The sequence below is a fragment of the Barbus barbus genome (assembly GCF_936440315.1).
Source record: "Barbus barbus genome assembly, chromosome: 38".
Classification (NCBI taxonomy): domain Eukaryota; kingdom Metazoa; phylum Chordata; class Actinopteri; order Cypriniformes; family Cyprinidae; genus Barbus; species Barbus barbus.
The window spans coordinates 7,465,696-7,478,642 of NC_136716.1; the positions used below are offsets into that span (position 1 = coordinate 7,465,696).

At 39.6% G+C, this 12,947-nt stretch overlaps 1 protein-coding gene across 1 annotated transcript in view; it reads left to right on the forward strand.

The window, feature by feature from the left end:
• Positions 1-281: 281 nt before the first annotated feature.
• LOC306858000 (wings apart-like protein homolog) overlaps positions 282-12,947 on the forward strand; it is a 63,329-nt gene continuing 50,663 nt past the window's right edge. Inside the window, exons 1-2 of the mRNA XM_079398334.1 lie at positions 282-549; positions 2,461-2,948. Coding sequence (XP_079254460.1) covers positions 2,483-2,948 — 466 coding nt within the window. The 5' untranslated portion in view covers positions 282-549; positions 2,461-2,482. The remainder of the gene's footprint in view (positions 550-2,460; positions 2,949-12,947) is intronic.

Genomic DNA, 12,947 nt, shown 5'->3' on the forward strand with positions numbered 1-12,947 from the left:
CTAAACATTTTTGTACTTAAAGTTTCTAGTTGAATATAGACTTCTTGCACGTGTATATATATATATATTGTTGTCTGTTAAGCGTTATTTCAGCAAATTCCTTAACATAAAACCAGCAACTGCCTACAATTCCCATAGTTCAGCGAGGAGTACGTGACGCCCATCGCGTTCAAGTTCAAGACTCTTTACGGGACTGGCCAATTACACGTCTCGAAATCGTCTGACGTATGCACAGCGCGGCCCGTGATTGGTCAACATTTTTACCCCTGTGCCGAGACGCTATTGTCGTGACGCGAAAACGTGAGGGAGGAGGAACGCGAATGGAGGCCGTTGGTGTTTCAGAGCCGAAACAATCGAGGGAGAAATACATGAGGAAAACTTAAATATAAAGCTTGTAAATCTTGTTATTCCGTTATATCGAAACTCATATCTCAGATACACGTATAAATGCGTTGGTGGAGCACGTGAAGCAGTGCTTGTCAGTATTTAGTGTTTGTTTATAGTGTTAGTGGAGCTCAGAGGCCCGGATTCACTCTCTTCATTAACCAGGCGAGTATTTAACCTCCTTTGGTCCTGCTGTAGCTTCAGTTCTTCTGTAGATTAAAATTCTACATTTTAACCAAATAGTGATTGAGTTTTAATGCTGGATATAGGAGTTTATTTCACAGCATTGCCTGATAGCCTTTTTCATGCTAATCTTTTTGCTAGCCCATTAGCCGTTAGCATGGTAATGTTGTTTTTATCAGCTAAGTTGGTTTTCAGACACTCTTTTGTTGGAATCCACGTAAATAAGTTGTTAATGTCTTATTTGCTTCGCGAATGGAAGAACGTTGCAAAATGAAAGGTAAACAGAAGAGAACAGGTACAATCATTAGCATTAGCTAATAATCATACTAGCCTTTAGCATTCTTAGTTTATTGCTGATTATTGAGGGACAGTCGCTGTGTTTGAAATGATATCGATTGGAATTGTAGAATACATTTTTTTTTAATATATATATATTTGGGGTTGTTCAGTTTGCACTAGTTAGTTTGCAAGCCAGTAAAGAGCTAATATTATGATGATGGTAATGCCATGGAATTGAATGATTGCTATATTAATGTTCAATGGCATTTTACTTGGTACGTCAATGAATGCATTTTTTATTTTTTGTTGACAAGACATAAACGTAATTATTATTATTATTATTATTATTTATTTTTTTTTTTTTTTTTGAGCACATTATTTCAGTTTCGTTTTTCCTATGTAGGGTACAAAGTGACATTTAAACTGATTTATTCTGAAACTTCTGTGTACAGAAAATATTGGATAGAATTGTAGCATACATTTTGTTTAATATATTTGGGTTTGTCCAGCTGGGACTAGCTAGGTAGTTTTTGGTTTAATTTAGTGCCGTTATTGTAGTCAGGATCTTAGAACTTTCACAGTGCAAAAAGAAAATTTGTTGAAAATTTTACTCACACTTAGCATGCAAGATATAGATGAGTTTATTTCGTCATTGAAACAGATTTTGAGAAATTTAGCAATGGTTTGCTCATCAAATCATTTGCTCACCAGTGGATCCTCTGCAGTGAATGGGTGCCATCAGAATAAGGTTCCAAGCAGCTGATAAAATCGCAGTGTGACAAGAATAACAATAAACTACAAATAATCCACATGACTCCAGTCCATTAATTAGCATCCTATGAAGCGAAAAGCTGTTTGTAAGGAACGAATCCATTAATAAGACAACATTGCTTCTGGCTGATATACAAGTCCTCTATCTATAATATTGCTTTCTTAAGTGAAAAGGTTGTTTTGGCTCAATCAGGAGAGAAATATTCACAGATTAAGGCCTATTTACAAGTGAAAACAGTCCAACAAATATATAAAAAAAAAAGTTTTTGGATTTGGTGTAAGGGGAAGGATTTTTTCACTGGAGGAAACTTTATAAACTGGTATTCTGGCCAGAAGCAACAGTTCAAAAACACACAGCTTTTAACTTCATAAGACAATAATTGTTCATGTGGAGTCACATGGATTTTGATGCATTTAGCAGCAGTTTGAACAATCGTTCTGATGGCACCCATTCACTGCAGAGGATCCATTGGTGAGCAAGGAATCCAACATTTCAAATCTGTTCCAATGAAGAAGAAATAACCTAATCTATATGAATGGCCTGATGGTGAGTACTAGCTTAATCCTTTAAATATCTGTTTTTTGAGCACATTACAGCATTGATTTCTATGCATATGTGTATTGAAATCAAAATCATATTATGAAATAATTCTAGTTTCCTGCTTTTTATCAGCACAGAAATGCAAGTAGTTGTCAGGTTTGAATGAGTTTAAGACTGCATCTGTTTTATAATGAATAGCCCCAAGATCTTCATGCATGTAGAATGCGTGATTGTTAATAGTCAACATTTGATTACAAAACAGCTAGTGAATTATTCATGTAACAGTTGATGATTGTTCACAGGGAATATGAGACAGATGCCACAATGACATCTAGATTTGGAAAAACATACAGCCGAAGAGGAGGCGATGGGACCTCGAAGTTTGATGAGGTGTTGTCCAATAAAAGAGCCACTCTCAGCACCAAATGGGGCGAGACGACTTACAAAGCCAAGGTGGGAGCAAAGAGGCCTGGTTTGAAGACCGAGGTGACAGATCAGACCAAGAGGACCAAGGTCTCGGACGGTGATGGCTCAGAGGATCCATTCGGATTTGACAGTGATGACGAATCTAGGCCGGTCACGTCTCGTAACGTAGCCCAGCCTAAATCTAAGGTGACGTCGACAGGGGGATCCCAGGCTAGCCTAACGCTGGAGCCCAACAGCAGGGTGAACCAGCCTGCCAGCATAGAGGCTGTGGCCCCCAGCAGGGCCCCTTTCACTCTCAGCACTGAGAGAAGTGCTCACAAAGTGCCAGCGGATCCTGGGAAATTTTTTAACACCTCTACTACAGGTATGTTTTTCCCTTAAGGTTTTTTTTTTCTTCTCTCAAAAAAAATACATTGGAGTTGTTTTAACGTTTAAACACTACCTGATTTGTTCTAGCTTCCCTGCATTAATCAGTTGTTGTTATATGCAGTTAGAGTGTTTCAGGTGTTTGACCTGTTTAACTTGACAGGAAGTGAGTGTGAGCTTACCACATTGTATAAATCTACCCTAGATAATTTTTTTGTGATTGTTTACTTGCCTGAAACATTTACACAAACAAAGTTTAATTTATCGCATCTAAATCTTTCTTAGGTTTGACTTTGCAGTTCATATTTAGCATAAAGTACATCATTGAAGCAAGGAAGCATATACAGTATCATCAAAGTCCTCTTTAAATCCTTGACTGTCCTGTGGCGGGCTTGTCAGCTGTTTCTTACAGTTTCTTTTGCTCCGATTGAGAGGTGTGCAATAGCTTTGTTGATGTCCACTTCAGTTTATATCATCAGATGTTTCTGATAGATATCCAGCATCTTTTACAAGTGCATGTGAATCCTTCATATAAAAAACAAAGATTAGGCCTTGTTACTGAAGACTAGAATACACTGTGTGATTTTTCTAAATCTGAACAGATTTTAAATCACTAGGCATCGTACACTTGATGACATTGTAATAGTTTGTGTAAAAATAGTGTAATCATACACTAAACAGCTGATGATCACATACTACCAAGTCATTCCGAGTGCAACAAACTCACTCAGAAAGGTGCCTTGTTACCAGGAGATATGAAAACAATGTGTTCTAAAATCGGCTCAAAATATCAAATCATGTGTGATATCCTCCGAAGGATAGAATCATAGTCTGAAGTAAAAAAAATAAAAAATCTGACCATCATGCACTAAGTGATTTTTCTGTGATATCTGTCAACATCTGCAGACTGGCTCTGATTTTCGGCAACTAGTGTCAACTTGTCCTGATTTTAAATTTATTTATTTTTTTTGTAGGAAATAAGGCATCCATTGAAATTAAAACACGGAAGGTGAAATGTAAAAATTTGCCAGTGAGATTACTGCTTGTGCGATAGTGTCGCCCTCTGTTATTGAGGGAATGCTTAGTTCCCTTTCGATATTCCACTCGTACTGCATCTGTAAGACGCTTGTATGGGAAAAACTCTTTCTTTCCTCTTCAACTGAAGCCTTTTCAATCACGCAGTGAAACTGCACGTCCATCGAACCAATGGCTCGGTGGCGGCGCTGAGCGAGCCTATGGCTATATAAGCGGCCGCCGCATCTCAAATTTCTTCTTTTCAGCGACAAAGATTTTTCCTCGCTGACTCTTCGCTGACGCCGAGATTCGCTGTTGAAACGCCTCAGCAGCCAGATTGGACCTCTCCACAGCTCCGGTCTTGCCATCGGGCGACTATCTAAAAGAGCACGCGGCGTTGTTTCAATGACGGTTACGCTGAGTGTGTGTCATGCTTGGGGAAATCCTCTATGTGCCGCGGGTAGCTTTCTTTTCAGAAAGTGACTCTGCCCCTCGCGCCCTCCCGTTCTCTTCCTCCCAGGGTCCTGTGAGGAAGAAACAGCGGGGCAGAGGATTCAACCTGATCAGCGTCCCTCTGCGGCTGCGAGCGACATGGTCTCGTTCGGTGGGAGTGACGTCGAACTGGATGACAGCCTTTCTCTGGTGGCTTCGGATGCGAAGGAGTTATCGGGCTCGGTGGCTTAGCTCGCCCTCTTGCCGCCGTCCTCTTCACACAGCGCCAGACCCAGAACGGACGAGGAGCTCATCCGTGTGATGACGAGGGCTGTCAGTGAGCTCGGGCTTGAGTGGTCTCTTTCCCAAAGTCCATGATGAAGTCCTTTCGTTTCTGCAAGAGAGGCTGGATAAACAGCGTTCCTCATCCACCATCAAAGTTTACGCAGCAGCCAAAGCGGCTTTTCATGCCCATATTGCTGGCCGATCGGTGGGCAGGAATAGTGCCGTTGTCCAGTTTATACGAGGCGCCAGGAGAATTAACCCCCCGCGTCCTCGTACAGTTCCACCTTGGGACTTACCAACCGTACCAAGGTGCCTTGAAGCGCCCCCTGTTTGAACTATTGCAATCCACAGCCTGAGCCTCAGATCACTCTCATTTAAAACCGCCCTGCTGTTAGCGCTGGTGTCAGTTAAGCAAGTAGGAGACCTACAGGCCCTTTCCATCAACCCTGCTTGCCTGGAATTCAGGCCTAACGACTCCAAGGTAGTCCTGAAACCAAGGCTGGGTTATGTACCTAAGGTACTCTCCACTCCGTTCAGAGCCCAGGTCATAGCGCTTTCCCCTTTGATGGGTGACCAGGAATTGTCCCTGCTCTGCCCCGTCAGGGTATACATCGAGCGTTCTGCCTCATACAGGAGATCAGAACAGCTTTTTGTCAGCTTCGGTAACCGTGCTAAAGGTCGCTCTTTTACGAAGCAAAGAATTTCCAGGTGGTTAGTTGATGCTATCACCCTAGCATACTCCTCCTTGGGCTTGCAGTGCCCCATTGGAGTCAGAGCCCATTCCACCAGAGGCATTGCTTCCTCCTGGGCATGGTTCAGCGGGGTGTCCATTTCGGAAATTTATGAGGTGGCCGGCTGGTCCTCGCCGTCCACGTTTGTAAGGTTTTACAACCTGGACGTCCCTGCCTTACAGGCCAGAGTCCTTTCTGCTTAGTTCCCCGCCTTCGGCTAGCTAAACAGTCTTATGGGTTCACTTGACCAACATTGTTCAAGTCCCTCCTTCATTTGGACAGTCCATGTTATATGGACACCAGGTATCAACTATATGGGATGACACCCAGGCCACGGATAACCCTGATGGCTCAGCCTGTGCTTGGTGTACTTTCTCCCACGTGAGTCATGGTTTTGAGTCGTTCCCTGTCATAGCATGGCGTGATTGTACTGGTTCCCATACAATACAGTACGAGTGGAATATCGAAAGGGAGCGTACTCTGTTACTATCGTAACCTCGGTTCCCTGAGATATGGGAACAAGTACTGCGTTCCTGGCCGTGCTATGAGCTGCACGCCTCAGTCGCTTCATTCGAAGAAATCTGAGATGAGGCGGCGAAGCGGCCGCTTATATAGCCAGAGGCCCTGCCAATTTTGGCGGGCTATGGTGGGCTGCATAGCCATAGGCTCGCTCAGTGCCGCCGCCGAGCCATTTGTTCGATTTTATAGTACAGCACAAACCAATGGACGTGCAGTTTTACTGCGTGATTGAAAAGGCTTCAGTTGAAGAGGAAAAGAGTTTTTCCCATACAAGCGTCTTAGACGCAGTACTTGTTCCCATATCTCAGGGAACCAAGGTTACGATAGTAACAGAGTACGTTTTCGCATCAAGCAGCGAGTTTCCAATATAGAGTTACAGTTTGATTTTGTAGATATGTATGGATTTTCATGTTTAGGTGGATATATGAAAAAACCTCCTGCTCTTACCCCAACAATTCCAGAAAGAAACTGTCACACTTTGATTTCTTATTTGTGTCATAAGGAGGGCAAAGAAATATGGAAGTTAATGTGGGCGGAATTTCACATGTATGTTGCCGTAGGGATGTTGGTTGTAGCGGTACAGACCTGAGATAAACTGACTCATCAATCACATCAGTCACTCTTTTGTTTTTTGTGTTTTTTATAATTATCGTTCATGTTAAATAGAAAGCTTCCTTGAGGGCATCTTCTGCCTTGAGTGCTGTAAATGCACAGGACACCAGTGTTGCAGACTTGTGTAAGACCTGATTAATATCACAGTAATGGATACGGTGGACTGACTCTTGCAACAACAGCCTGGAGCTCCCAGCAGACCAAGAAATGAAAATCTTTAATTGGCTCAAACTCTATTTTACATTTCCTATGCTTAATTGCTTTTTCAAGTCGGTACTCCTCCAGGGTCTTGCAAATCATTTGGCTGACTAAGTAATCAATGAGGTGATGTTAGAGGGAACTTTCAGAACACTGACACCCGTCAGCGACGATGTTAATACGAGGAGAACACTTAGACGCTGATGGAGCATAGCGTCTGGACAGGCTCCTTTGAGCTGCTTATCTCCCTTTTAGAAGCACAGCACACAGAACTCATCACCTTGTCTGTAACCGCTAAGGGTCTCTTATGATAACGCATGCTGATGAGTGGCTCTCCCTAAGACACTTCCGTTTTGTTGCTCCTATGCATATTGCTTGGATCAATCTGTTATAGGGATGCACGATATTGGATTTTTGCCGATATGTTGATGTTTTTCAACTCTTTTTGCCGAAAGCCGATATCGATATATTTCCTTTTGTTTGGAAACACCAAGTCTCTCCTGTGTGGAAATTATAAGCAAATTATTTTACATTTTGGTTAGTTTTTAAGAACTTATTTGTTAGAATTAAATAATAATGAAGTTCTTTTATAATGACACTGCATTGAAGCTTTGGAAATAACTATAAATTAACTATATATCAATCGCTGCTTTTTTTTTTTTTTTTTCAGAAAGATGCTGGAGTAACTAACATTTTATTTTAAGATTTAACATTTGTAGATGGTCTAAAGCAAAATCTTGTCAAAATCATCTTTTATAGTTCATAATTTGTTTAAAAAATATAACATATTACACATGAATGAATAAACCAGTAAATATAAAATGTAATTTACAAGTGTCGTTAGTGATTTTTTTTTTAATTTAATTACATTTTTTAATTCATGTAAGCTCTAGATTCTGACCTTTAAATTACTGCTAATAACTGCTAATAACATGAATTACTGCTTTATTTAATCAGAAACAGTCTAAATGTTATTTGTGTATTTTACTTTAGTTTTATTAGAAGTAGGCCAACAACGCCCCCTACGGAATTAAAACTCCTTAGCGAACAGGCATTAGCACCCAGGGGAGGCTGCCGTTGCACGTGCTATTACGGTTTACTTTATTATAAGTGAAGTGACATACTGCCAAGTATGGTGACCCATACTCTGAATTCGTGCTCTGCATTTAACCCATCCAACGTGCACACACACAGCAGTGAACACGCACACCCGGAGCAGTGGGCAGCCATTTATGCTGCAGCGCCCGGGGAGCAGTTGGGGGTTCGGTGCCTTGCTCAAGGGCACCTCAGTCGCGGTATTGAGGGTGGAGAGAGCGCTGGACATTCACTCCCCCCACCTACAATCCCTGCTGGCCTGAGACTCGAACCCGCAACCTTTGTATTACGAGTCCGACTCGCTAACCATTAGGCCACTACTTCCCCATCCCCTTCCAGCTATTATATACCGCACGTTTTGTAAGTGCATTCTCAGTTTAAATGCAGCGATCCAAAACAGTGAATCTAATCACCATTCAGGCAAAACTTTGCTTCAAGAATGAGTCCTACTGCTGACGTGATCTAATCGCTAGCACACCTTGAGCACATGTGAGTTAACGTATTCCTCTTATCGGCAAGACATATCGGCATAATTTTTTATAAATTTATGCACTTTTAAAGCCATTATCGGCCGATTTCGATATCGGTCCGATAATATTGTGCATCCCTAATCTATTATCAAGCAAAAAGTAGACGTTTATGTTCACAGATAGCAGAGCAGAGCCCACTGGATCAAAAAGGAATGTCCATAGGAACATTTCTATGGACAATTACTATATATGTTATGTGCTAATTAATTAGCTTTCTAATTTAATGAGAATAAAGAAGTCCACACCACAGCTATAACGGTAGACACAGAGGAACAATGTTGTTGGAATCACTTTCATTTGTTTTTGCAGCTGATAAATAGGGATGTAATGATTCACTCAACTTAAAATGCAATACGATTCATGATACAAATTTCACAATATGATTTTCTCACAATTGTTTTTTATCAGAATGAGATTTAAGACAAATTATAAATGAAATAGGCTAATAAATGATACCAGTATTGGTATTGGTGCATCCCTAGTTACCGCTGTAAACAAAGCAGCACTGTGCTTATAAAGACTTCTTTAAAGCTGCAGTCCATAACTTTTTTTGGATAAAAATGATTTTCAATTTTCAGGCAAGTACATAACCAGCCAGTCTTCAAAACTGTCTCCTTACCTTAGCACGATTCACAACGGTAAGCTTGTAATAATGTTTTCTAATTTGAGTGGTACTGGTAGGTTTTCGTGGGAAATACAAGCATGCTGCCATTCATCTTTGTGTCATTACGTCACATCTGTAAATATAAAGAAGGGTGCCCAACTAGTAGGCTATATCGCATGTGAGGATGCTGCAGGTGGGAATTGGATGCAGACAGGGAAATTCAGCTGTCACTAGACATGCACAATAAACAAACTTTAAATGCTTGATTTTAAATTATGCTGTGCTATGGATGCTATTTTTCTATTCGTGTCATATTTACTGGCTGCTTTATGTAAAATTAGTGCCATTAGTGCAAAAAAATCCCTAGTGTTTACAGACTTACCACAATACTCAGATTACTGTTACAGTGTTTGCTTCCTTTTTTGCAAATTGTATATATTCTAAAAATATCTTTACATGTGAAAACTACTATATTACAGAATCAGGAAGCTGCCGTCTGAAAAATAAATCTGTTTATTTTGCAGATTTATCAGGTTTTATATATATTTATTTAGAAATTATTTGTCTCAACTTCTCACAATCAACTTCTCAAATGTTATACTGAAGTGTAAGTATTATCCAGAAAAAAGAGTTCCAAGTGTAAATCTGAACAACAGGATTGAAAAATAACACCTGGAACATCAAGACAAACTATGGGGGAGAATAGAGCTTTAACTCCACTTTCCATTTATTGCATGACTCACTCTTAAGGTGGGCTTTCTCTGGACTGGGAAAATGCTATAATAAACACGGTTAGATGTAACCGTGCTCAGCAGAATTGAACACGTAAATACTCCCACACAGTCGAGGTGCTTCCTCGTTTGGCACCAAATCTTCTTCTGCAGCTGCAATGACTGTCTTGCCTTAGTCATCAGATTCATTTTGACAAACTAGCACAAGCTCCCCTGTCTTTTAAAACTTTACAATACTTCCTCCTTTTAGCTGGTTTTGAATGCAAACACCATCTTGGATGAACTGCTCCCCAGATGCAGGTTCTCCACTTCACAGTGACATCACATCAGAAGACAACCGTGTACATAGCCTTTCTATTTCACTTGAAAGAAGAAAATTGTGAATTAGTTCAATTAAATCATATCATAACCTTGACAGTTAGCTTAAACTTGATAATGAGTTGAGCTTAAGTTTATTTTATGAAGTCATTGAATTGCACAGCCCTACCAAGAACAACATGAATCTTGATTAAAAGGCCTTGTGGTCATGGCGTTAATTAAATAGTTTTTATTAAACTTATGGCAAGGAGAAAATAACACTGCATCTAAAATATGGAACAAAATGCTTGACAGCTCCTGGTTGTCTAAATGTTTCTTTAGATTTCAGAGGTGCTAAGAATTTGCTTTATCTTAACATATGTTGGTGTGAGCTGGAAACCGTATGCTCCTCTAAGAAACCCCAAAATGTGGTAAGTGTCCCATGGTGGTCAGAGGACAGGATGGGATTAAAAATGACACCTACAGTGATAACTTACAGTGAGGCTTAAGTACAGCGAGGGAGGAACGTGGACTTGTTTGACTTCTCGCTGCTTCAGAGATTGAAACTTGTCAATTCTCTGTCAGAGTGCTGCGGAGTGGAAAATATATTCTCTTTCCCCTTCCAGAAATGTATTATTTTTGAAATGTCAAGGAATGGTCTTGCAACCAGTTATTCTTTTATGGGAAAAAAAAAAATCCTAACAGAATTTATCCAAATGTCATTTAATACTGAATATTTAAAATCTCCATGAAATAATGTATTTATTTATTTATTTATTGTAATTTTGCAGCATTTATTATGTCTGATTTATCTGTGGATTTTTTTTTTCTTCTTGAAATCATGTGCCTAGAAAAAATTAAGTAACATCCTCTCTCCTTCATATCATATCACATTTCATCTCTCATGACCTGTTACACTGGTTCGAGGGCTGGGAAACCTGTCACTCATGAGATTGCAGCATTTAATGACAACAATGCACGAGTCCCCAATGGACAAAATACCTAAGTTATTTTTCTAATTTGAGAAGCCATTTCACTTGGATATACTTCACTAGAGAAGAAAAGACAATTGACCCTTCGCAGGGTGCTTAATTGAAAGGCGATCTGACCAATCATAACGCCGAATCCACAAACAAAGTGCTTGACAACAGGTTTATTTAAATCATTGGAGAAAAAATTTGTAATATTCCTTAAAATATAAAGTTTTAGTAATTTTATTATTCTTATATTGAAGTCAAATTCTGAGTGGGATTGTGACGGTGAGGAAATTTTCCCACCGGTTAATCACTGTGTGACAATACCGGAATCACCTTGGGGTGGGGTGGGTTTGTTTGAGTTTTCCCTCTTTTCCTCGGTTTTTAAATAGCTTGTAAAAGTGGCATGTGCATTTTACTTTAACTTTCAAAGTAGCGGCAATTCAGCACCAATTGCTTGAATCAATTTGTCAACATTTCAACTTCAGGAGGCCCATCGTGTGCTGCTTTTCCGTTGGTGGTCACTGTGTCTTGTTACTGTGCATTAGAATAGTTCACTACTGCTTAACATTGTTGCGTCGTCAATGGTTGCTGTCAGTCATGTTGCCTAAATACAAACCCCCATTGAAAATGAATGACTTCTGCTGATGTGTTTATAGGTCTGTTACATAAATCCTTTTCAACTAAGATTTGAACAGAATTCAGTCTTTAGACAGTGATGGGTAGTTTGACAATGACTGCTTAAATTGTTATTAATAGGTTTGTGGAGAATAAACGGTCATTTGGATGTTGTTTAATAAAAGTCAGGATGTTTGAGGTGATCATGACGGCCTAATTTGTCATTTTCGCCTCTTCACAATCTAATGAATAGGGCAGGGGTCGGCAAGTAAGTTTGGCATTGGGCCAAAAAAAAATTTGACACTAGATGGTGGGCCAAAGGATAGTCAAAGGATAATTTAAGAGATTAATGAAAAATGCAACTAGAATTGCCTGTGACTGACTGTTACAGTGTATTTTGTAACTGGTAGTGAGCTGTTACTCTGTGCAGCGTCAACAATTTCCCCTCCATGCTCCAAGCATTTAATAATCACTCCACTCCGCGCTCACTTATATCAGAAACACCGCTCTGCATTCGCTCCGTGGCTAAAGTATTTCAGTATGTTTGAAATATCACAGTTCTGTTCATAACGTATATTAAAAAATAAAATAAATCAACAGGAGATTTTTTTTATTTATTATGGCTTATTATTGGAACACTGTGCGCAAACTTTTTTCCTACCAGATGACAAGCTGCTTGACAATTGCTGCTTTTTGCAGTGCAAATTTTGTTTGTGATAAGTTATTTTACCAGTCAGTTATTTTACCTACGGATCGATGCATTTCTTGCAGATTGCGGAAGTAGCAGCACTGTAAGATTACATTTGTTTGAATGCATTACTGAGAGAGCGATTGCGTGTGAATAACTCTGCTGAAAAAAACAATAGAACCCTGCCCAAAACACAATCAAAATTTTTTTATGGATTTAATGGTTATAATTAAATAATATTATTAATAATAATATTAATTGTATTAGTTTTAATGGAAACTATAATTGTGTCTATTGGTATGTGATGGATTCTATTGGTGGGTTGGAAAAATGCCCAAAAAAACACTACAAAAAGGATTTTTTTTTTATGGTTTTACTGGAGAAAGCTAATGGTTTATAATAGTATTTAATGGAAACCATTGGAATTTCTGCGATGGCTTCTATTGCTTGTTTTTTTTAGCAGGGAAGTGTTGTAGTAAATCATGCTTTCAGCTGAAAATATTCAGAAGGAACAAATAAATTCCTTGAACTATTCACATCCTTTGAAATGCTTTTCCCAGCCTTTAATGCAGCCAATTCCAATTGTTGCTTGTTTTGGGGAGTTTCTGCCTTTACTCTCCTCTCCAGCTGGTGAAATTCATGTTTAATCGGATTTAAATCTGGAGATTG